Source organism: Cryptotermes secundus, unplaced genomic scaffold, assembly GCF_002891405.2.
Source record: "Cryptotermes secundus unplaced genomic scaffold, Csec_1.0 scaffold516, whole genome shotgun sequence".
NCBI classification, from domain to species: domain Eukaryota; kingdom Metazoa; phylum Arthropoda; class Insecta; order Blattodea; family Kalotermitidae; genus Cryptotermes; species Cryptotermes secundus.
In genome coordinates, this window is record NW_019745084.1 from 545,753 (window position 1) to 572,547 (window position 26,795).

Consider the following 26,795-nt stretch of genomic DNA (forward strand, 5'->3'; position numbering starts at 1 on the left):
TCCAGGAGATCTCCGAGATCCTGGAAACATTCGTAATCCCCAACCTTTAGGGACCAAGACAGTGATGTCCAAATGACTGTGTTATTTTTAGTAAGTTGCTCTTATAATGAAATTTATGTTTGAAAATTATTCAAGAATCGCCTGATAATGGTCTGCCTGGGCCGGAACATGTCGTAAATTGATAAATACAAAATATTTGTTCATGTGACATAAAACCCCTGCATTTTCGTTTGTAAACACCACAAACAGGATGCAGACACTTAGAGATTATTTTATGCCGTTCGCACGTACGGATGTCGAGCGTTCGTTTGTCGGAGGTAGAATGTATTTAGATTAATTTTTGGCTTCGAAAAGCTGAAGTCGTACATACACATATCTTCCGCCATATTTATTCACTTCCGGAAGTTTATAAAAAGTTTCTAAAATAAATGAAGAACAAACTTAATTAATACAGTCACTGGCTACGGCCTGGTTGACCGGGGTTCAATTCCTGGATGGTGCATTAAATTCTCCTTTTCAGAAATGCTGAGATCATTTATCACCCCCCCTCCCATTTCGAACAGTTACTACTGAAAATACAGGGCACCCAGTCCGTCAGTATGGAGATTGACTTGGACTCGAATCCAGTTTGTTTAGTTTCTTGGGGTGGTGTGAGACTTAAGCCACTTGGCACGTCGGCCACTAGTTGGCCTATTGTACCAGCCCCGGATGATAGATGATGAGTGTGGAACATCGGTGGAATGAGAATTAGGAAGAGAAAAAGGCAAAATACCTGGAGAAAACCTGCCCCAGTGCTAGTTTGTCCACTATAAATCCCACATGGCCTGACCTGGGCTCGAACCCGGCAGCCACGGTGGAAAGCCGGCGACTAACCGCCTGAGCTATGACACGGCCTGACTCTTAACTCATTCTTGTGTCAGCAAAATTAACCATTTTTCTAAGCTTTCCTTTCTAACAGGAACAATTTTTTTTTATTATTGTATCTACACTTATCCGCTATGATTATTAGTTTTCGACATACAAAGCGCGACGTAGAGGCGAACTATCACTGAATCATCATCAAGACATTTATATTGCCGCCTTCTGGGTTATTACGTCGTATTTCCCCGTAGGTAGTTACCAGTATTTGGAAGCAGCTGCCTTTAATCACATAAGCCTCAAATCTCACATTAAGACGAACAGTTAAGGATCTGTCTATGGCTCTACGGCCCTTTGTTGGGCATTGGCCACTTTTTCAGTTTCTTGATTCCATACACAGTCGATAGGACTCCTTGGTCGGAGGGATGAGCCCATCGCAAGGCCGCTAACTACATACAAAATAAACGCACATAGACATCCATGCCCCGAGTGGGATTGGAACCCGATTTCCCAGTGTTCGAGCGCGCGAAGACGGCTCATGCCCTAGACCTCGCGGCCGCTGTGATCGGCGCAGTTAGCAATCACCGCTCGGAACACTCACTCTGAAAGTAACGGCAAGTTTCCTGGTTTCTTATGCACTGTAAATATTCCCAAATATTGAGCACGGTGGAGCTTCCACTTTCGGGAATTATAGGGACCGTTAGCTGAAAATTTTCAGTGCACATTGTAGCCTCCACCTTCAGGGAATCTGTGGAGCGAAATTGAGATTAAGGTGGGGGAGGAAGCATGGTGCTATCCAATGGGAACAGACCACATGGTTAAGGAAAATTTGCTGTGTTTTGTCTTGACTGTTCACGGTGTTTGGCTATTTCGATGGCTGCCATAATGTTGTGCCATTTGAATTTCGGTTATTTAAGAGCCTAAATATTAAATTTCACTACGTGCCACTGCTGAATCAGTTTTACTGGTGACAGTAAGTCATGGACACACACAAACGATCGCCACTTATAAGTCCATTCGCGGAGACGAGACAGCGTAAACAAAGCAAGCCCCGCGTCGCCACAGCTGACAGCAAGGAGTGGACAAAGCGCGCAGTTACTTCAGTGTACTCACTGCATTCGGACGCACGTTAACCTGCATTCAGACTGAAGAGTGAACTTTGGACACCCCTGCAACGGTACACGCATCGCGTGATCGCTGCATGATTTCATTCAAAGAGCGAAGGAGATACCGCGTGCATTTGTTTACGAGGACTCTCTCGTCTCCGCGAATGGACTGTAGATGCTTCTCAAAAGAAAGTATGAGGACAGGAGATCGTGACTGTGGTGTGCATGCCGGGTACACTGCTCTATTTGAGCAACTAATTGTCCATATAACATTAACAGTATGTCTGGCATTTGACACACATCACAGACGGTTACGAAGAACAAGCAACAGTTACTGTTTGAAGAAAGCAGTCTTCTGGGATTTGGCACCGTGTATATGTGGTGTTAACCGACGTTTCGGAGGAACGTATCGCCTCCATCTTCAGGGTAGAAGGAAAAATATAAGAAATCCGCAGACTGCTTTTACCGGTTCTCACGGTCTCTTCGCTTGCGGATCCAAAACCGCGTCTTTAGTTACTAGTACACGTAACGGTATTCTACATAATTTTATTTACATTAATTTATATTTTATTAAGTTTTAATTTTTATTCAATTTTGATGCAATAAATGTTTCAAAATTTCCGTTCTGCCTTCTCTACAAAAATAACCTCCATGCTTCCACGGATAATAACAGATAAAAATTCGGTTACTCTTGATAAAGTGCAAGATTTAGGGGCCTGCAGGCAAAAAAGAGTTTGATACTGTGACCCTTTGGAGGAAAGTTATGCTTCACTGCTTTACATGAAGTTTCTGGGGGACTTCTCTAGGAGCTTGCCAATGTTTATCGGAGCGAAGGATGTTCTGGACGAAAACTTTACAGAAAAGAGAAGCACAGCTTGTATGCCCAGTACACTTTTCCCGTCAGTCTTACGTCCTCCAAGATGGTTGAACACGAGGGAGAGCCGTCTGCTTCCATTCCCTACCTTGCAGCGTGTTCTGTTTCCGTGTGAAGATGCGAGTCGCGTCAGCCCCGAAAGAAATGCGGGACCCAAGGCGTGAGGCATGAAGGAAGGTTTATCGACAGTTCTGCTAGAAGCGCCGTTCTTGTGACGGGCTGTGATGTGATAATTTGCGCCGTATTGAAACGATTCCAGTTCAGTTATAGCTCCTGACAGTTTAAGCACGTCGTTAATCATCTATCTTGATGAGATGCCTTAAGCAGTGTTGCTAACCATTAATGTTAAGATGGAAATCATCAGAGTGAGTTACGCTTAAACATTCGTGGTGATTTGTTGCCGACGACAGATCGAAAACGTTCCTTCAGTCGTTTAGATTGTAATCTTTTAGGCTATGACAACGTGAAGTCTGGTAAATTGGTACTAGCCTTTCGGTAGAACCCGCTGCCTCTATGTTCAGAGTAGAAATAACTGACAGTATACGATGTACACAGTGTCTGGGAAGAAAACCGCAACCTGGACCTTGACTCGCGTGCTGACCACTGTGTCTCTCTCAATTACAGAAGAAAACTGTGGGCTGTGAGAGAAGACACACAGATGCATTCATTCAACGTACATGCATACATTCAGTCCTGGATATACACATGCAGTCAATAATACTGTAGCGTGTAGAGCCGTTCCTAGGCAACAGCTTGGTAATAACGTTCCCGCAGCAACGAATACTCATGCAACAATAGAGGTACTGTTGGAAACGGTGGTTTCTACTCGGGCAATGCAAAGAGGTTATAACGTGGAAATTGAGGCAAGAATAGTTAGTCGGAAAGGAGCCGCCGTTCAGAGAGGACTTGAGCTATGAAGCAAAGGAGTAGCCATTGTTAGAAGCCGTTAATCCAATATCCAACCCAGAACCTCGACTGTAGTCACACAAAACATACGTGTATACATACATACATACATACATACAAAATTAAAAGGAAAATAAATTTGTCCCTGTGGTTAACTAATTGTGGATGTATGGATCGACATTTTCTTGACCTCGGCCGTAGCTGGAAGTGAGTGGTCAGCTTCACGTCCCTGCTGCTCTACCCCAGGGAAAGAGCCCCGGTACCCATTGGATAGCAGGCTGGGTTTGCCCCAGAGCCGGTCTGGACGCTGTGGTGTGAGAAAATTCTTGCTCCACCGGGACTAGGACTCCGACCCTCGGAAGTGCAACCCGTAGCCTGTTGCTATGCTGACTGCGCTCTTCCTGCTCGTCATACAGACAAATCTGAGAGAATTTTCTTTGGATGTTGGTTGTTGATTCAACAGAAATAGAGCCCATCCAAAACTTCCCCAGTAGTATCCGTAACGGTGTCAGCCCCTGCTCCAGATTGTCTCCACAGCTTGCACAAATCGATTAACGCCAACTAAGAACAGTGATCCTGAATTATGACGTCACTTCCACTGTTATCATCCAACTAATTAAATTTCGGCCGTAAGAAGGGGAGCCGTCGGTCTACCATGAAACGGGTTCCGCACCTCAATAATCGATGTTACATGAGTTTCTCTTCTGGCCTCGCTCCGTGATGGACACACACACACACACGATGATACGGTTACTTCTCTCCAGGCGGCAGCACTGAGCACGGGCTGATAGACGTTAACGCATTCGCGTGTTCTCGTCGTTGTGTTACTGTTATGAAGCTGAGGGTCGCCTTATAATATCAAATGTCGTGTAAAAGATCTGAGATGAATGGTAAGATTACTGTCTTACGGGTGTGACGCCGTGTAGTTTGGGATGTCAACAAGGTTTAGGAAAACCCCGTTAGTTTCATCATGGTGTAGGACTACTCTGAACAAGGAAGCAGTAGGTACCTCCGAAATATTGCTGCTCATCTACCATACTACATGGTGCCCCAGAACCGAACACAAACCTTAATAACCTCAGCCGTGAGAGGCCCAAATCCCCAAGTCGAACTCGCAGCTCTCCTCCACTCCACCCGTGCTGTGTCACAGAAGTACATAGGAATTCAGTACAAAACAAAGGGGACTGCCGTTGGGAGCCAGGCTCGATTAGATGTGCGGACAGCCTTCGTAACTCCATTGTTTTACCTGTCCGATTGTATCTTCTATCGTGTTTGTTCCTTCAGCTCTGTGTACATCACCAGCCTCCAAATCTCCTTCCAGATGTTACAATTTTCCCCTCCAGCGACTTATCTGTATTCCCCTCCAGTCGCCTAGCCAATCTGTTTACAGGAATGTCTCTAGTGATAACCTTCGCTAGCAACAATCGCTTTGGGTTGGTTGACTCGTGCTGGAGGGGATAACCTTGAAAGTCGCCATCCCTACCGTACAAAGGGAACGTTTCCATGGCGTCTGCATAGACACGAGCGCCTTTAGCTTACTGAAGCAAACAAGAGGAGGTTTAAAGGAATATGGGGGGAATTCCCCGACAGTTGTTCGCATTGTCCATTCGACGTCATGGTTGAATTATTAATTATATCTATGTAACTCCTCGCGGAAAATTATGCCAAATCAATCAAATCCCTAGCACCAAAGATATGTGTATTTTCTAGTTCTGATAACATTCAGAGAGTGAAATAATAAAAATATTAAAAAGTAAGTTTTCTAGACACTCGGCTCACAGATGGCTGTGGGGTTGTCAGCCTTACACTCCTGCACCACTTTACCCCCAGGAAGATTCCTGGTACTCATTTCTCTTAGAGGCTGAGTCGCCCGGAGGCCATAATGCTGCTGGAAGGAATAGGTGAACTGAAAAATGAAATGAACTCATCGGGAACCCAAATTTATTGAACAAATGTCTGCCCATACTGGACGTAAACTTAGAATCATACAAAAATGCATGGCATCAGTAAGTAGGTTTCGGAAAATAAATGTTTCCAAAAACAGAACTACGATCATGTAATATCACAGCAGGAGCAACAGTCATGGCAACAACGTTCTGAAACTTGTATTCGGGAGCCTCTGAGTTCGAATCTCGCTCTGAACACCGATTTTCTTTCGGTGAGGATTTTTATGGTTATCCTCAGTCACTACAGACAGATACTGAGGGTAGTAAAGGTAAGATAAGGTTGTCCTATTTATTCAGTACGTCATGAAGATGTATGGAGGAGTTTGATATATAGATCCACGTATTCCTGACCTCGGCATTAGTTTGGAAATGACTCGTCAGCTTCACGCCTCGGCCGCTTTACTTTCGAGTACAAAGTCGCCAGTACCCATTGGATAGGAGCCTGGGTGGGCCCCAGAACCAGTTTGAACTACGTGGAATGGGGAGAAATCTTACTCTACCGGACCTGTAACTCCTAGCTCTCGGCCGTCCAGCCCGTAGCCAGTCACTATACCGAATGTGTTTCCTTTCAGATATCTTCCCAATTCATTACTCTTCAATCACACTACCATTTGACGCTTTGTAGTCTAGACCGACAGCGTTGCCAAACCGCGCAGCAACCTTCAGATATGAGCAATGACGCCTGGCCGTTGGGTAATTTTCACAGCGAAAGACGGGTAGAAAATTGATTGTTTCAGGATTAATCAGTCAAAGTCAAAGTCAAGTGTTCAGTTATTATTTGTAAACGTAAAGAATGGGTCTACGAAAGGCACAGCCTGTAGCAAGGCAGATGGGTGTTGTGTTGTGCTGAAGAGAGACGCTGGACAGTTGAGACTGACTCCACCTGGACGGAAGGCTCAGTCAGTCGTGACTAAAGGCGCGGCTGTGTTGCTTTCATTGTACCAAGCAGGTCGGCTCAAGGGCTTTTGACTTTCCGGGAGGTGCCCCGTTCGAATTTCGACACGCACACAGCCTGTCCCTCAAGATAAATCCCGGGGATAGTACATCTAGCCACGATCGCTTCCTTCCACATCCCTTGCAATTCATTATTCATTAATCACACGAGTCATCTGTGCTGCATCATTACGTATTCCGTCATTCCGTTTTGGACTGCTAAGATAGAAACTCTGATCTCTTACTCCTTGTATAATGAGTTTGCTGCTTGTGGCCACGCGCTCTGAGACGTGAGCACTCTTCCGTCCATCGAGCCCTGGGATCCTAGGTTCGAATTCCACTGGGGCGTGGTTGTTACCGCGTCTCTGCAATGTCTGTTTTTTCCTGTGTACGAAGTAGCCTTTCAGTATGCCGATCTCCTTTCAAAAGAGCCCTATATAAACTAGATAACTCCATGGAACAATGTACCTCATGACAAACCAGTGGTTAATCAGCTACTCAATAAATTTCGCGGTTTTGTTTGGTAGCCCAAGGGTTCGTTGCCTGGTTCACGAGAGTCCCGCCAGTGGTCCGTATTCTGAGCCACCTGAGTCCGTCCACTTCTTCCTCATCTTATTTCTTTAACATTCATTTTAATATCCTCCCATTTGCGTCTGGGCCTTCCTAGTGGCCCCTTTCCTTCAGACTTTCATACCAAAATATCGTACACACACAGCACCCATACTTTCTACATGCTCTTCCTGTCTGTTCCCCCTCGATTAGAACATGATCAATCCTATGAAATGTCAGAAAATGATTCACACTTTTAAAATATCAGAAAACATGGCGAGACGAGCACTGGGAAACTTGCGGGCACGGTTGGGACAGCGCGTGCGCAGCGAGGGGCAACACCCTATTGATGTATTATTTAAAATGAAATATATATTGAATCAAATGGCACTCAATGTTTATTCATTTTGTAACAATAAATTAAAATTTCAAATTAATTTTCACTGCTTTATATACTATCACGTGTATGAGTGGCTATAGACGGGGTTTGAATTGGTTACTGCTATAGCACGTATAAAGCCTTCTAAGTCTGCTTTGTCTTCACAAATCGTTGCCTGACAACGGCTTCCAACGACAGACGTTCCCCTTACTCTGGGTTCCCGGACTATCCCCAAGCCTCAGTTACCAGCTTCTCACAGCAACAGCTCACAACGACTGAACCTCAGCAGTTCTCTAAGTAACTAACTCTTCACTTCCCTGCACTGCACTAATTCTCATTAATTATCCTGCTTGTAATATCTAGTCACGGACCGCGCAGAAAATACTGTTCCTCTGTTGCTGTACCATTGTTGCGTCTGCGGATCTTAATTGGAGCCTGTGAAATCCTGGATACAAAGCAGGACTTGTATCCACTAGACCTGAGCACTCAATAACTTCCTGTTCCTAAGTCCAAGTACCCTGTGTGAAGTAGGTTCGAAGTCCAAAACTTACTTAGGAGATCCTTGTCTGCCCTCATTTACGTTCTCTCCCCTTGTTTAGGGCATGCGTCTTCGCTTACAGGCAACTTCAGTTCGAAGCTTTGAAGTGTCTACAAGACCCGGCGAGTCCAGTATCTCTGAAGTGTATACAAGACACCGCGGGGGCACGCGGTAGCGTATTTGCTTGAGGCACTGTACTACAAGCCGGAAGGTCGTGGGGTTCGCTTCCTGGTGAGGTCATTGGATTTTTTCAATTGACCTAATGCTTCCAGCCGCACTATGGCCCTGGGGTCAACTTGGTCTCTAACAGAAATGAGTACCAGGAATCTTCCTGGCGGTAAAGGGCGGCCGGCGCATGTGAGCCGATTCTCTAGAAAATGTGGGAGCCTCGATGTCTCACAACCCTATGGGCATCCGCAGAATAATGCATGGATAGCTTTACCTTTTACATGTACATCTATCTTCATGCATGGAATAACAGTTCTTGAGGAATGTGTCAAGTAAGAAATTGCTACTTCCAGTATTTCGTTAGCCATAAGTTTCTTCTAAGGGAAATCCTTGTGATGAGGCGACAGCTTAGCTGTTCTTTAGTTCTTATATACAGGCTGTCCCAGGAGGAATGGACCAAACTTCGGGAGGGTGTTCCTTATGTTAAAGTATGCCGATATAACCCAAAACACCTATGTCCAAAGTTGTACGGTTACGGAGATAATGGCCCGAGAAAAGTGTGGTCTTCTAGCGGGTCTACGGACTATACCTATCAGCTGAGAGGCCTTATCTATGTTTGTCCTTGAGTGCCGTGATTCACCCTAGCCGTACTTATGTAGTTGGCTTTATCAGAACGCGCAGTCAGCCAAGTTACGTCAGCGCTTGCCATTCATGTGTCATGTATAGTGCTTGGAAACCCTAAGGACAATTATGACATGGCGAGCGAGTATTTTGTACTTCAATTTTATGGCTTCATGTCACTCACAAGTTAGTTTGATGTTACGTACATTATTAACATTACAGAATCCACATATTCCTGCCAGTTTTAATATGTATTTTGTAATCAACAAGTGTGCAACGCCGGTCAAAGTTTGACACTTCTCTGGCCATTATCTCCGTAACCGTTCAACTTTGGACATAGGTGTTTTGGGTTATATCGGCATACTTTAACATAAGGAACACCCTCCCGAAGTTTGGTCAATTCCTCCTGGGACACCCTGTATATAGTCATACACATGACTGTAGACTACAAGTGACTATAAGAGCCTCACTGTTTACACACTCTGAAGAGCACTGTAACAGCAAAACACATAGTCTTCTGTGTCTTCACTAGTCATTTCCTGGTAACGGCTTTTAACATGGAGGTTCTTCAGCTTCCGCATTCTCGCCATTGCCGACTGGTTACCGTCTCAGAACTGACGTAAGCTCTAAACCTTTTCCTGCATATGACCCCTCGGCCCTGGCCGCACAGAAAAAACAGCTCTTTTATTGTTGCGTGCGTGTATTTTGCGGGCATTACCTAGCAACTGGTCTACATGCTACAATATAAGTTTCTTGAGCGTGAGATGTATCATTCACACTACGAAATTTCGTCTTGTCACATCAATAAGTTTTCAAGCGTTTCTACGTTTCATTGTTGTAAGTTACACAATATGCCACGAACTAGCGAGCAGATTTTTGTTTGTGTGTGCCATATCTCTTCTGTGCATACATGTTGCATTTTGATGTGAACGTATCAAGTGTAGTATACAACATAAAAGACACGGTTCTCGATTGACTATTGATGCGTGTTATGCGTGGCATATAGCGTTAACCGTCGATCTTCACGCATTATTTGCTGTAATGTAGTAGTGGAAAGGAATTAGGATTAAACAGAGGAAATTAGTAGTAGGAAAAGTAGCACACTAGTATGCCTGTAGAATCATGTTTCGCGCTTGTTTCCGTCCAGCCAACCTGATAGTTGCCACGAGGCCGTGTACGTCTTTAATGCATAACGCGATCTCTGTCCACCTTCGGGTTCCTCTACGCCATTGGACCGCTTCAGTTTCGTCTCCAGGATCAAGTGTCTGGTTTAATGTTATCCCTATCTGTCCCACCTTCTAGCCAGGGCCCTGCATGAAAACATTCATGTCCGTAAACGGCGTTGAATTTCTTGATAAGTTGAGGTTTCTCAAGAAGCTCTCTTCTCCATGGCTTTGGTATGGTTGTACCAACCGACGTTTCATTGCTAAACACACACATACACGTTTTAGTGTATATAAACTACGTATTTCGTATATATGAGCCTTATCACCATACAACGCCACTGCGATGAATATAGAGGAGGCTCTGACGTCACATCGTTTCGCTTTTAGGACCTGAATTAATAATAAGTGTCTGTTTTCTTGAAGTGCACTAACTTTAATGTTTCAGTTAAGAGGTTAAGTGCTCTGTTATAGGCTGCATTATTTATGAAGTCTATTGAAGACGCATGTAGAAGATTTGGGAAGCAGCAGGAGTTGATTAAAGACGTGTCATGTGATGCTGGGAGGGATATCTACAGATCTACTGCAGTTGTCGGTGCCATGGGCCTCAGTTACTGTCTTCAAAGTGTAATGTCATTTTGTTCTGGTATTTCTGTTGGTTACATAGGTATTTAAGTGTCTCCCATTTTTATGATCTTGTCGTTGGGGCTTTATATATTATGACATGTAGGCGTTCATTGCTAAGTGACGGCTCTGCAAACAAACACGTTTCCGCGGTACCGGATGCTTGCAACAATAGAGGAATATGGGAAGCAGTTTTCTTGCGCCTGCATTGGCAGGAGTCCTGCAAGAATTGTTCTGTATAGTAAAGTGATAAAGCCTGTATGTTGTCGCTGTGTGAGTGCGCGAAACTACGGCGCAACAGATGGGATGTCTGCTCAGACAAACCCCTCTTCTCGTCGAAGGGGAGACCAAATTCACGTACTCATAAACTTTGAACAAACATAAATTAGTTTACGGGGCCCGAAAGCAGGAACAATTGGAGGTCGGAGTGGGCAGTTACCAGTTTTGAGTTGTATTGTTATCAGCCGATACCTAGCAACGACTAGTGAAAAAACAGAAGACTTACTGTGTGCTGTAGTTGTAATGCTTAAATCAGTGAGTCTGTTACAGATATTTGTAATTACGAGTTATAAACGTCCAATAAATTCAGTTGTCAATACAAACCCAGTGTTGAGTCACACGTGTCATTATTATAAATATCTGTATAAAGCTGGCTGGAACGTGAAGTTGATCTTCCACATTCCTGTGCCCATAAATGAGATTTGTGGGGCATTGCCATCTGGCCCGTGCTATGCGATGTTCTGGCAGGAAGTCCCGGAAAGCAAGGCGCATGCGTCAACTGTTTATTAGATCACGTAAGTCTTTAATTGCATCAAGCACCGCGCCCTTTGGGCTCGCTTACTCGCCGCGTAATGAGGTTATACCTCCTGTCGCTTCCTACACTCCTGTCTACTGGATTACCTGCGTAAGTGTGTGCTGAAACAGCAACTGACAAAGTTTTTTATTTCGACCGGTAATTTTCGGCGTAGTGTTGTCATTGTTGCGGGCTCTTTTTGCCAGAGCTTCAGCGTATTGCTGGAAGGAAGTAACTCTGGCATGTGACACCGTGTAGTCCGGTAGATCACCGTTGTTTCGGTGGAACGTGCGCGTCTCAATTTTCAAGCAGTCACCAAGGAAAGAACTTATATCAAGAGTCCCCGGTACCCGTTGAATTGGAGGTTAGGTGGGCCCCAGAACTGGTCTTGGACTACGTGGAGAAGAGAAAGCACTTGATCCTACAGGAGCTCGAACTCCGACCCCTCTGTCGTCCAGCCCTTAGCCAGTCGCTGTACCGACTGCGCTATCCCGTCTCCTAGAAATAAAGATTCTGTGCCTAATTAATTAAGCATTTAAGCAGTAAAACATGAAAATGTGTGGAGGAGTAAGGCTGACAACCTCGCCGCCATCTGTGAGCCGATTGTCTAGAAAACGTTGGAGCCTCGACGTCTTACAACTCTGTGGGCCTCCACGGTCTGTTACAGGAATACACGTTTACCTTTTTTTACACTTTCGGTAAGATTCAGAACTACCAAGCGCTAAGTGATGTTTCCTTCGTATGTATGGGTAATTCCTTGTCCGGCGCAACACGACTTTTCTGTGTTAACAGTGGAATGTTGCGTGACGCAACCAGGCAAGTTAATTACCGTGATATCAAATTCTGTGGAGTAGACACGTGATATCGCCCAAGGAGTCCTACCGAATGTGTAAGATCTAGAAAAACCGAAGTGAATGGAGAAGTTCACAGTGGTAGGCCTAGGCCCACTGCGGCAGTAGTGCCAAGGAAAAAGAAGAAGAAAAAAAGACACGTGATATTGCAGCTGCTCCAAGCAAATCATGCTGCATATGATTACTGGAGAGCTCGAGTAATCTTACAATGTACCGCCATGTTGTCCGTCACGTTTGCTCGGCCAACCTGAGAGGTAAAAGGTAAAAGTGTCCCTGTGCTTATCTAATTGAACACTACGCCAGGAAGGCGTATGGCGGAGTGGATATATAGATCCACGTTTTCTAGACCTCGACACTAGTTGAATGTGAGTGATCAGCTTCACGCCCCGGCCGCTTTATCCCCGGTGATGAAGGCCCTGGTACCCATTGGATAAGAGTCTTGGTGGAGCCCACAGCCGGTCTGGACGACATGGTGAAGTGAATATTCTTGCCCCCACCGGGACTCGAACTCCAACCTAGTCATCCAGCCCGTAGCCAGTCGCTATACCGACTGCGCTATGCCAACCTTAAAGGTCTGACCATAAAACTAAACGCTAAAGCAGACCTTGGAGAGTAAACCAGAAACAGAAAAGCCTGAGCATGTAGACTTGTAGGGGACACTCAGAATTTAGGCTCTGTATTTCAGTTCTTGAAATTAACTTCTGAGGATTGGCAGCGCCATTTTGTGGTTGTGAATTGTAAAGTTACTTGAGCACTGGAAACAATTAGATAAGGTAAAAGTTTTTCTTGTGTTAACTGATTAAGTACTACATCACAAAGGTGTATGGGGAAGTTGATTTATAGATCCACATTTTCCTCCCGTCGGCTCTAGTTGAAAGTTGGTGGTCAGCTTCACGCTACGACCGCATTACCCCGGTGAAAGAGCCCCCCTTACCCATTGGATAGGAGACTGAATGGGCCTCAGAACCGAAGAAAATTCTTGCCCCTGCCGGCACTCGAACTCTGACCCCTCATTCATCCAGGCCATAGCCAGTCGCTGTGCCGACCGAGCTATCTCGGCTCCTCACGTCCAGCCCATAGCCAGTCGCTATACCGACCGAGCTATCCCGGCTCCTCACGTCCAGCCCATAACCAGTCGCTATACCTACCGAGGCGTCCCGGCTTAAGTTTAATTCATGTTGATGATATTTAAAAGGACGCACTTCGTGAAGAATTCTGTCTTCTGGGATATAACGACGTATAGTCCGTTGAATCATCGGACGTTTCGGAGGAACACTTTTTATTAGGGTTATTATGCTTCCTTGCAGTTACATCATTTTAGAGTATTAAGTAAATGTGCTGTAGGTGGCTAGCTTGCGAAGGAAACATCGAGTGATGTTTCTCCTGCATGTAGTCTATCGGAGGAACGTGTCGCCAGAGCTCTGTTTCAAGTTGATTCCTCGCTTTGCTTATTCTTCGACACTGGAGATGGAGGCGACATGTTCCTCCAAAACGGTGGTCGACTTTCAGCGGACTAAGAACTTTTCGTGACCACCGCTGTGAGCACCTGAAATCCGACCCACTCACTGCTTTTCAGTTTTACGACTTGGACTGTACCTCTTTTGTTCCGATGTTTAGAACATTCGATCTTTCTTGCAACATCCCGGGTCGGCTCAGCGCTTTGCCAACTTATTATAATAGGCATTCCAGACATTCCTCGTCGTTAATTGAACTTGCACCTAGACAAAGTTATTTGTGAACACTTTGATCCACCGTAGCCGAGTCGCGTTCCCCTCGAGGCATCGTGAGAAAGCAAACCACCTGACCTGTGGGCCGCGGTTGGAGTTCGCAGCTCTGCGAAAGCTGTGGCCCTTGGAAGCCTGAAATTTATCTAAAAGAAATCAGTTCCTTCGTCACAGAAAACTTGGCGTTACGAAGGCCCGTTGCGTAATGCTGTTCAAAAAATGAATAATTATTCTTAGAACCTTATGGTATACATACATACACCGTGTGGGCAGAATGTATAGTTATTTTTATGTTGAAGAAAGTGGTACTTTTGACATAACCCTTTAAAGCCCCGTGATTAGTATTGTAGCGTGTTTCGCTTTCAGAGGGCTACACGGCGTTGTATCCCGGGATATGAACTCCATATTCACCCCTGTGAAAGCAGCCCTGTATAAAGAAACACAGTTGTGTGAGGTTTGGAATTCTCACCGCTATGTAAGTGAATAGAGTACAGTCTGATGGAGTGTGCCGTGTGGCAAAACCGGGCCTTATAAGGCCTCCTTCCTCCGATTGGTTCGCTCAGGGCTCCAGTCGCACATCATAAGGGCGGGGAGGAGATGTCCGTGCCACTCTCTCTGCTCCCGCCTACTCTGCTGTCTCTAACCCCCGCGATGAGGCGGGTTCGAATACCTCCATCATAGGTCTACAAGTCGAACGAGGCGACAAAAAGGGAACCCAGTGCCCGGGGGTATAACTGGGCCACCCTGTTCCTGGGGGATATACAGGGACCTGGCCCTCCAGGCTGTGAGAGTCTCGAATCTATGAGTTCCGCGTGACTCGGACCCGAGAATGACTGCGCTGGCGAGGACCAGCAGCAGTTGTAAACAACAGACCCGTCCTCTCGTCAGAGAGGGCGCCCAACATCAACAAAACCTCAACTGTCTGACAGTAACAAAAATCTGGTTTTGGCCCCCAGATGTGTGCTTGACACCAAGAGAAAAGTGGCTGACTGACCGTCAGTCGTAACATAACTTTGGCTTTGACTGTAACTACCCTTAAGATGGAGACAGCGTGATCCACCAGAACGTCGATATCTACCAGACCACACGGAATCACATCACAGGCGATACTAGTTATCAAATCATAGAGCTGTGTTCTCTGTATATTTCCTCCCCGCTAGTTTTAACGTCCAGGACACGCTAGTGTCTGCTGAGCACTCCGAGCTATTGCGCAGGCGCGGAAACCCGGAGTTATGCGCGATATGATGTACGATCACGTGGCCACACAAGGTATATTAGCTAAACACGAAGTATTTATTGCTGGACTCTCTCTGTTCCATTTGCATAATTTCCGTATTGAGATAATAGCGGAGGTAGTAATGCACTGCTATTACGTCATATCCTACCGATATATTAGGCAGCGTGCAAGAGCGGCATAACGTGTGATATTCGAGACCGGCCGATACGAGGTGTGTGCGTGACGTATAAAACGGGTTTTGGATTTGATGATGGAATTTATTGGACCTTTATACAACTTGTTACAACATTTCACGGATCACTATCTTCGACTGGACACACTCGACTTCTGACCCCACTACGCTGATCCAGCATTCCAACTGTCTACTAAAGTGAACTGCTGGAGATGGAGTCACTCACTGCTAAATAGCCTCGTGGCTGACCTCACGGAAAACACTGCATTGCCTAGCAACGGGTTTACCAGGAATCTGTCTCTTCGGGAACGTTTTCTTTACGAGCCGTTGCCTAGCAGTGGACATGTGTCACATGTTAGTGAGTTTATAGGCGCGTCAGCGTATATGGGCGTAGGCGCTGGAATAGAATTGAGGTTAAATCATCTTATTAAAGCAAAGATAAAATGAAATTAATTAAAATCTGTCAGACTGTAAATTTTGTCGACTGACGGTGGTTTCAATGCATGTAATAAAACAACTATAAATGTTGTAGTAAGGCGGCCTGCACATGGGCCAGTTGTTAAAACAGTTTCTCCACGGGGAGAAATGAAGCCAACTCAACAATCTCGTCTGCCCATGCACAACGAAGGAACGCGACACTGCAAGGCGATCGGCTCAGGTGTTGCGCGTTGTGCCGGCAAGGCGCAACAAACTGTAAGATGGGCACATAAAACAAAAAAAAAACACTTCATGGCCTGTAGTCCGCAATCGAACTATGCCTACCGAGAGACCGCCGCTTGTCGGCGAAGTTAGTGCCAACTTTAGCGGATAGAGGGTGTCGCGTGGTCAGATCCCCACGGTCGTTAATCTCGATTTTCTAGACCGGAGCCGCTACTTCCTTGAAATAGCTCCTCAGTTATCCTCACTAGGCTGAGTGGACCCCGTTCCAGACCCTCTACTTCTCAGAAAAAATCTGGTAGCGCAGCGAATCGAACCCGGGACCTCTGGATCTGTAGCCAGGAACTCTGACCACTAGTTGGGCACATACCGGACCTAAATTTGATTACAGTAATAATATGTGGTGAAGGTGACAGCTTTGGGTACGAGACGCGGTGTCTAACGCAGAAGGAAGAAACTGAGGAGCCACGGAAAACGACAGACGTAATGAGGAGCGTCATAAGTTGCAGTCTTCTCCAAGTGTAATTAGAATGATCAAGTCAGGAAGGATGAGATGGGCAGGGCATGTAGCACGAATTGGGTAGAAGAGGAATGCATATAGGATATTGGTGGGAACGCCAGAAGCAAACAGACCACTAGGAAGACCAAGGTATAGGTGGGTGGACGATATTAATTAAAATGGATCTTAGAGAGATAGGATGGGATTGTATGGATTGGATTGATCTGGCTCAGGATAGGGACCAGTGTAAGGCTCTTCTGAACATTGTAATGAACCCTCGGGTTCCATAAAATGCTGGTATGTTCCTGAATAGCTGCACATCTGGCGGCTTCTCAAGGAGAGCTAGGCTCTGTGAAGTTAATTAATTAGTGGATTGGATTTTCTTCAACATTCGGTTCCACAAAAGGTTGGAAAATTTTTAATAGGACACACTGTCAGCTTTTCGGGAATGACTGTGTTCCATGGGGTGAGTGAGTGAGTCAGGAGTCTGTAAACCAACGGAGGCGCCTCATTGTGCAGTATCAGGGTAGAATCTCATCCAGTCCGATCTAGTTTCGGAGACGAAACATGCGGACGAACAGACAGATAAAAAGACCCAATCTCCCCATTAGACTGACTTTACATTTAATGCATATAATGTTGAGTAAACCTGTATGCGTATGCCCTAGACTGTTACCGTATGCTCCCACCAACATTTCGGAAGAACCACAGTGACTCAAGCTATGAATGTTGCCCTCAAGTTTCTGGAGTACAGAAATTCTTTTTCCCACATTGGTACTTCCCCTTGTTAAAATATTGTATCATGATCATTTACTCGTTATTATGAATATCTAACCAAAGGGTTTAACAAATAAGAAACATCAAGTTCACTTACAAAGAACTGTAGCCTACAGCGAATACTCAGGCACTGGAAGACGCAAGAATGACTCATCGTTCGCAGCAGACAGGGCCACGAACACACGTGTAACCCTGCAACAATTACTCGAACTAAACTAAATCTCTCCACTGACTGCAACTTCTAACTTGTCCTGCTTATAACGTCTCGGCATGAACCGCACAGAAAACACCGTTCCTCTGTTGCAGTGCAGTTGCTGCCACGGAAGAATGCTTGTTTGCGGAATCATTAGTTAGTAACGGCTGTTGCGCTGTTGCTTATTTGGCGGTCGGTGCCTAGCAACGGGTCAACGTGCCAAAGTATTCTAAATAATGCAGCGTGAAGGGCTCGAGCACTGCATGAGGTTTATCGTGGTTTTCATCAAACCCACAACCCATCCCTTCCAATTCGTTACTTATTAATTATGCTGATACTGGACGCAGCAGTGCGACGTTAAACAAAGTGTACTCTTGTTGCGCCTGCAGCTCAGTTCCTGGTTCCTGGATTGTAATGCCACGTGTTTCGGAGGAACTTACCGCCTTTGTCATCAAAGTCGAAGAATTAAACCAGCAGAAACAGGCGGGGCAAGCTTAACTCGTCATAATTCTTGTCAGCTTGTCGCCTGGTAGTGCCGGCTTCTTTTTGCTTACTCTTCGAACCTGAAGGTGGAAGCGGTCTTCCTGCCAAGTTTACAGACCGGGTGACGGTGCACTTGATACCAACCGCCGTGAGAACGTAAGTTAGTACAGAATCTGACATGTAGTCCTATTAATGCGTCTCTTCTAAGTTACAAAGCGAACGGCAGATGTAACAGCGAAATTTGAGGGAGTGTAGAATTTTGTTGCTTCTACGGCAGGCCAGTCCACTTACTTACGCTGTTTGTTATTCAGTGTAACATTTCTGTCAGCGGGTGTGATATATTGATGTTTAGAGGAGAGAATAACATTTCACATGAAGGGTTTTAGTGTCATTTGAGGGAAGCATTATATGGTTTTGTGTGCGCTTGCGCTTAGCGCCTTCAGCCTTGATGTTTGTTGCCTCTACTTCATGACGGGGCTTGACAGCTGAAGGGTTAAAATGCTAACAAATCATGACACACGCGGATAATTACAGTTGTTGTCGTCAAGATCTGTAATATCGCGCACCTTTGTACTCGAGGAATGTTCTTGTTACAAACTACATGTCCGAGCTATAAAACGAACGCGGAAAAGCATATATCAAAACGCACTAGAAAAATTCCCACCGGTGTTTTTGTAAATTGATTAAGCCTGTTTCCTCTCTGTTTATACATCCTTATTAACGGCCCATGATTTTGTGAAAAGGTCCAGTTATTACCTTAAATAAAGCGGGCTTCTTTATCGAACATTGTGGCTGAAATTCGAAATTGTTCTCAAGATTTATCTTGTCGAATGTAAACAGAAAAAAAAACTCTTCACTGGTTTATGTGCTGGGACTAGTTCGCAGACGGAGTGGCAGACGGAGTGGCATGATCTTCTGCAGAGTTTAGCCAGGACTTCCAGTGTAAATTGTACCAAAATCCTGCTGAACTCGAGGTACCCGATTGCAGCCAAAGAGATCCTTCTGAATTCACTCTTCGTTCCAAGTTTTGTTTGAGACATTTTTGCTAGAATGAGTATTTAAAATCTTGGGGCACGCGGTAGCGTAGTTGAGGCACTGTGCTACAAGCCGGAATGTCACGGATTCGATTCCCGCTGAGGTCATTGGGGGTATCAGTTGACTTAATCTTTCCAGCCGCATTATGGCCCTGTGATCGACTCAGTCTCTAATAGAAATGAAAACCAGGAATCTTCCTGGGGGAAAATGGCGGCCAGCGCATAAGACTGACAGATTTACTGCCATCTGTGAGCCGATTGTCAAGAAAATGTGGGAGCCTCGACGTCTCTGGCCTGTTACAGGGATAACCTTATCTTCAGTATTTAAAAACTTACGCCTCAAGTAGCGGTCGCAACATGCATAGGTCTTCTTTTCAGTTATTTTTGTCTTATTTCAACCAAAAGTGAATTTGTTCGGCATCTTTCAAGTGTAATCTCCAACATCGAATTTTAAGAGAATTTTGAGGAACGGATTAAAACTGGGTTAGCAGGAGATGCATGCTTGTGGCCTGCATATAAGGCGTCCTTTTTATGTTGTAAAGAACTGATAAGAATGACTTCAGGAAGAGCAACGGAAATCCACCCGGATTAACGAAGGATTACTGCATATGGAGCTTTCACTTCAGGTTACAGAGCCGTGGCTCAGTCGCCCGTATCTCGTTCAGGCCAAGTAGCAGCGGCACACGATGATTGAGCGGTGTGTACGTTATGCTTTGTTTTGCGATGCAGGCAGTGGCGGAGCTGTGTAGCCTCTATTGGTAGGGCAATATAATAACAGTGAATTAGAAATGGTTTGAAAGGAAGCGGTAGTGGCCTATTAGAGGTATTTTACTGGAATTTAATGGGGGGGGGGGGGAAAGCTGTGTTGATCTTGGTGAGTTTAGTTGGTGCTACGTCCGAAATTCGAAATAACATCTTTATACAAGTCCAGAGCGTTGACGCTAAGTACAGTTCGATCTCTTTGTATAAAATGAGTATTGCGATGTTGCCATGACTCTGTAGCCTGTTACTCGTTTATGCAGGGTCCTAACCGTTTGTTGTGCACTGTTGCAGCGCGCACCCTACCAAACGGCGGGTGGTAAGAAAGCTGCTGGCTGAGGGGCGTCTGGAGATCATGACGGGTGGCTGGGTTATGACGGACGAAGCTACCACGCACATCTACGGCATGCTGGACCAGCTCATAGAAGGTGAGAACTACAATTTACATGTTGTTGGGAACTTGCTCGATGGAAAGTGGCCCGAACATAACATTAAACCTTGAAGCCAGAAATTAACCTTAACACTATTAAAAAATTTACTTCCTGCCTCATAGAGAACACACTGCGCCTGTATTACGAAGACTAGTCGGTTAATGCTGTTTATGGAAATAAGCATACTTTATTCTAACAGTTATACGAATCGAGAATGATGCTAAAACTTATGGTACAAATAGTAACGAGCCTGCTTTGTAAAGAGTAATTATCCAGAATGTGCCATAAACACCAGGCGGTTTTTTTTAAGTGAAATAACTTGTCAAAGCCAAGCGAGCAAATTTACTGGCACAGATATTCCATGCATTTCCATCGATAATTTGTTTTAAGCATTGTTGCTCGAATACAACACCTTCAGGGCGATCTTGTTGTTCAACACACTCCGGGAGTTGAGATGACATGAATGCCGTAAAGCGTTGTAGGATTTCATGAGGGTTTTCCTGAATGCGCTCCCGAATTCGCTGTTTGGACTCATCAGTACTGCTAGGCCGTGTCTTGACATAATCACGAAGAAAGCCGATCAGACGAGCGGCCGGGGCCGGTTGATGTTCCCGAAACGAGGAATGTGTAAGATCTAAGGTGTCCACGGCGGTGACTACGAAGAATGCCGCCTTCTTGGATGTGGCTTGTAGATCTTGTGTGAACTAAAGTTTAGGAGGGACGTATCGCCTCCATCTTCAGGCAGAGAAATCCGCTAATGAGGAACCAGCATGAGAAGGTGGCTGCAGACTGATCCATCAGTCGAAAATACCCAGCTATATAAGAACAGAAAAGGAGAGAGAGTGGGCCACATGGGAAGTCAGCAGAGAGGTGAGGGCAAGGGTCTGTGCAGAGGGACCAGCAGGTGTCATGCCAGAACCGGCATAGGATCTGTCGCAGGGGAAAAGAGACAGGGAAGCCGAGCGTGCGTTGACCCTGTAGCCTCGGGGCCTGGAAACATCTCCCTGATAACTGCCATGGGAATCCGTGCTGAGTGAGCAGTTGTCGCGTCTGATTGGAACCACAGAGAAATTCAGCTGACGGAGATTTGACTCGTTTCGTAGAAATATTTAGCAGAATGGCCGTGTACCGCTCAGCTTAGTCTGTTAGCAGTTCGTACCACCTTGTCCTCAAAGAAATAGGGATCAGTAATGTCACCAGAAGAAATTGCACACCACGCTGTCATTTTCGCATTATACAGAGGGCACTGGTGGAGTTCACGCGGGTTGTTTTTGCCCCAAAACTGACAATTTTGTTCATTCACAGAATATGACACTTGGAACTGAGTCACATCTGCCGTGAGTTCACAGTGTCGCGATTGTTGTTGATCAAGTCCGAGAACCGATTCCAAACTGAAATCGATTCGCCTGCTCACTAAGTTCCTAGGTAGCTTGGATTTTGTGGGGATTGTAACGCAAATGTTTTTTGCGCAATGTCCGGAACGCTATACTGTCTTTACACCAAGTGCAAGAACTTATCGCCGAGCTGACTTGCGGCTACTTCTCTCACTCTCTCCGCATTGTCTGGTGTACGCACTGAAAGCGGACGTCCTTGGCCTTCTGTGTACTACATAATCCTTCATGATGTTATTCTGATAGTAGGCTATTGCGGCTCTGTGCGTCGCGTGCTTGAAACCACGCAATGTAGCTGTAATTGTCTCCGTTCTGCGGTCACAACGTAGTGTTGCACTGACCTAGCGCTCTATCTCATCTAAACGCCGAAGAGCAGTCAACACGACGAGTGTTGGTATGGGAGCGCCGCAAGGGGAAAAGTGGTTGTTGCAGTCCCAAAACCGTCAGGGATTTCTCACGCATTCTGTATATATGTACACCCGTCATACACCCATGCTGCAGCTCAAGTTGTAACGCTTGTGTTCGGTGGGTGTCCATTTCGAATCTTGGCCAGGCACGGACTCTCCCACTGAGATCTTTCGTGGTTATCCTCAGTGAGCCCTACCAGGCCATGGAGGCCCATAGGGATGTGAGACGTCGAGGCTCCCACATATTCTAGATATTCGGGTCAAAGATGGCGGTGAGGTTGTCAGCCTTACGCGCCGGCCGCCCTTTACCCCCTAGGAAGATTCCATGTACTCATTTCTGCTAGAGGCCGAGTCGACCCCAGGGTCATTATTATTATTATTATTATTATTATTATTATTAGAGGGGGTGGGTTTCCCCATGCACTTAGACCAGTTATTGGTCCATTGTGCGTTCCCTTTAATTTCTACTGTCTACCGGTACTGGGGCGTGCTATCAGACCCGTTCAGCCAACGAGGTCGGCCGTCGGTACCTGATACTTCCCCCATCTACCAGAGGCATTGGAAACTACTTCGGCGGGAAATTGTTGCCTAATTTTGCTCAGAGGTCTCCTAGAGACATGAGGATCTTTTACGTGCCGTAAATCTGCGACACGGGACCCACGGCTTAAAGTCCCTCCCGGAAGACTTGTTCCCTGAATTTTTCCACCCTTAAAAATTCCACGACCTCCGCCAGGTTTGAACCCTCGTACCTTGAGTCACGTTACCCTAGACTACTGAGGCCGGAAGGATTAGGTAAATTGAAAATTCCAGTGACGTCAGGAGTGGGACACACGACCTTTTGGTTTCTAGCGCCTCAACCACCTACACTACCGCCTGCCCCAAACGGGTTCACGTGATTTGTTTACATTCGATTGCGGATCGCTGTGCTCTTGAAGTGTTTCGTCCAGAACAGTTTCGGGTTTCTTCAGATTCATATACCGGCCGCTAGGAAGCTTAATAATCTGCAAAGAACGCCTCTGAAAAGTTGCATAATGCATTACGGAGCGCACTACGTCTGGTCTTGCTGATATAAGCTGTTAATCGCTGGCTTCCCACCGCGGCGGCCCGGGTTCGGTCCCGGGTCTGGTCAAGTGGGATTTGTGGTGGACAAAGTGGCGCTGGGATTGGTTTTCTCCGAGTACTTCGGTTTCCCCTGCCAATCTTCATTCCACCAAATTCTCCATCATCATAATCACCCGGGGCAGGCTACAATAGGCCAATCAGTGGCCGCCGTGCGGAGTGGACCCAGTTGGATTCCAGCCCCCAGTAAGCGAATTTAAAAAATAAATAAATTTTAAACGCTGCGTAGAAGCATAAAATAATCCTATGTATGAACAGATTTTTGTAAACATGAGGCTTATCATTGTCATTTTGCAGCTTCGGGCTGCGTTAACACGTTTCATGAAGGTAAGTTATGTAATAGGCCACGAACGAGCGAGTAGTCTTGTTTTATTTCATAACTGTGATGTGCGTATAAGCCTATATGTGCAGTGTAGCATACTGTATGAAAGACTGTTTGCTAGTGACTGTTTTGCAGGTTATTTGTGGGAGATGGCGGTAAACGTCGGCCTCGACGTATCTGTCGGTAACATATAGGTACGTCCGAGAAAGCATATGTAACGAATGGTGGCACTTCCCGTTGAATTATCAACGTGTGTTACACAGGTTTTGTTTGTATTTCTATAAATATGCAGCGAATATGCATAGAGTAAAGTGAGTTTCTGCTTAAATGCCACGCCGTGAAGGACCATACGGGTGCAGAAGTGAAGCGCTTGGCAGTAGGTGGAGATGCGTGGTCAGCTTCACGCTACAACTGCTTTTACTCCTGGAGAAACAAGCTACATTATGCTGTGAAATGAATTGTACCTATGAAGAGCCCATTTTGTAGAATTCGGGTGTAGCTTTATGTAGAATGAGGACTATGAGGGCCATGTGTTGGCCAAAACGAAGTCTGACAGTTTTGACAATTGCCAGTTCGGAATTAACCCTTTGCGTGTTTCTGAACAATACGCGCATTCATTGTATTGTTCATTTATTCTTTGGTTTTTCTGTAGTTAATGCAGTAGCACCGTCCATTGTTCATTCTCCATTTCCTGGACCATTATTCGTCCACTTATACGCTTTTGCACTTAATTCATAATGTACCATAAATTGATAATACGTGTCGTTATTGCAGAATGACTTTTTTGGAACGAATGCGTAACGTATGCGTCCTTACACTTGTTTCTGCATTTGTTGTACACAACGTCTCTCCATTACGCCGTCAGTGGTGGTGATTATGCACCAAACTCACCGTGCGTTCACTCGTGCAGGTTTCGCACTGAATGCTACATCAGGAACACAGATGATTTCAAATCATTTTTCAAAAAGGGGCACGCGGTAGCGTAGTTGATTGAGGCACTATGCTACAAGCCGGAAGGTCGCGGTTTTGAATTTTGTTTTAAATTGACCTAATCCTTCCAACCGGACTGTGGCCCTGGGGTCGACTGAGCCTGTAACAGAAATGAGTACCATGAATCTTCCTGGGGGTAAAGGGCGGCCGGCGCGTAATGCTGGCCACCTCACCGCCTTCTGTGAGCCGATTGTCTAGAGAAAATGTGAGAGCCTCGACGTCTCACAACCGTATGGGTCTTCACGGCCTATTACAGGGATAGCTCTGCCTTTTACCTTAACTCTGTTCATTGTGGCCGGCACAGCAGTAAACTAAATTAGCGAATAATTAATAACACCGTCCAGCGTGATTAAATTTGTAGATGTTTCTGTCAGCTGACCGTCTTCAGAAGGCATAAGATTGTTTCCTTTTTGTTGTTTTGAGGCACTGTTCTGTTATATGCTGTGTGGCATATTTACACCCATTTCCCTGTGACGCTCCTATGGGCCTGCTCCCGTGTCATGTCGCAATACTGTTTCTGGTTGTCTTTTTGTTTTGTGCTCTTATACTCTTCTGTTAATTCATTAAGTTGTTTAAATTGATAAATGTGGTAATTCCCTTTATATTCATGATATAGCCTTTTCTAGCACATTCGAACATTTCCGTTGCCCAATATGTGCTGGGCAGAGGCCGAGCTCTTCTCTGTTAAACCTTATGTTTCCTGTATGCTCTTTGTATCATGTTGTTAAGGTTGTGCCCGATCATGTGTTTTCGTTGTGCTAGTATTACGTAATAGTTTGCCTAGGGTGGTGTTTGTCTTAAATGTTACCTTTAGGTTAGCATCCTTAAAGAGTTTTGTAATTTTACATATGTAGTTTCCCGTCTAGGTGAATGTAACCCATTTTTGGTGTGTTATTTTCCTCATTACTTTGCTTATGTTTCAGTTGATTATGCAAGTTCAATATGTCACCCTTTTTTAATGCTAGTGCGCTGGGACTAAGTCCCTTGTACTGCGGCCACTTCTGGCCTATTGTACCAGCCCCAGATGATAGGTGAGGGTGATTGTGGAGCAGTTGGTGGAATGAAGATTGGCAGGGGAAACCGAAGTACTCGGAGAAAACCTGCCCCAGCGCCACTTTGTCCACCACAAATCCCACTTGACCAGACCCAGGATCGAACCCGGGCCGCCGCGGTGGGAAGCCAGCGACTAAGCGTTTGGGCTATGGCGCAGCCCAATATGTCACCTTTCTTGTACCGGTCGTTTAGTGCTATGTTACTGTAGTGTTCAGTTCCTTCCTTTTGTTACTTGCGTTGAGGGCAACATAAGGAGTCTGTGTACCCAGTTCTTGCCGGTAATTTGTGTTCCCTCGGATGGAATGAGGTGTTATTTATTTATGTATATGGTACCCATAACATAATTGCAGAGCCATAACAAGTCGAAAATGAGGGCCAGAAAAGCACAGGGACACAAACCATATCAGTTCAAGATTTTAAATATTAGACATTAATAAGATTTTAATCCAAATAATTATAAATAACAGAAACTTGGCGATGGGTGCGCTACTGCGCAGTCGCAATGCAGACAGTGACAGTGCCTGAAATGGTGCCTCACGATAGTGGAACGGATGGCTGCCTGATCTGCAGAACTCTGTTACTGGTACCGAGCGGGTTGGCAAAGCGCAGCTCCTTTTGGTCGGGACACCGTCCATTCTGACCGAGGGATTTCATATTTTCCGTCAGTTCTTCCAGACCAGTGTCGACTCGAATTTTGGTTGGGCCATCTCCTTTTTTCATAGACTTAGGCCCAACCGAGGCTCATCTTACACTGAATGCAAAGTATCTCGGTCTAATCTTCGATAAGAGGATTACATGGAGACTCCACACAGAAATGACTAAAGCCAAGGCCTTCAGAACATTTATTAGAATCTATTCCCTATTCAAAAGTGAGCGTTTAAGCGCTTACATTAAACTATTCTCCATAAGGCACTGATTAGCTCAGTCATGACTTATGCTTGTTCCGCCTGTGAATTAGCAGCAGCAGCGCCAGCAAAGCAAGGTTCTCCGCACCAATGGCAGTTTTGCTAGGCGCACACCGGTCAACGGTTTGCACACGGTTTTCAGCCTTCCCCCTGTATACGATCATATAACAAACTTATGCAGGCAACAGTCAGGTCTTACAGAATCACGAGTATGAACATGTCAGCGGTATAGGACAAGGTGAAGCCAGACATATAAAATATACACGAAGAGTCTTAAACTTGGCGGTGGTCAAGCTTACGACCGTTCAAGTGACTCACCTACCGTTGTAGCGT

At 45.5% G+C, this 26,795-nt stretch overlaps 1 protein-coding gene across 3 annotated transcripts in view; it reads left to right on the plus strand.

Moving 5' to 3' along the window:
• LOC111874893 (alpha-mannosidase 2) overlaps positions 1 to 26,795 on the plus strand; it is a 393,048-nt gene that overhangs the window by 336,655 nt on the left and 29,598 nt on the right. For all 3 annotated transcript variants that reach the window (XM_023870753.2, XM_023870755.2, XM_023870754.2), the window contains one exon: positions 20,139 to 20,272. In XM_023870753.2, the coding sequence (XP_023726521.1) occupies positions 20,139 to 20,272 (134 nt within the window). The remainder of the gene's footprint in view (positions 1 to 20,138; positions 20,273 to 26,795) is intronic.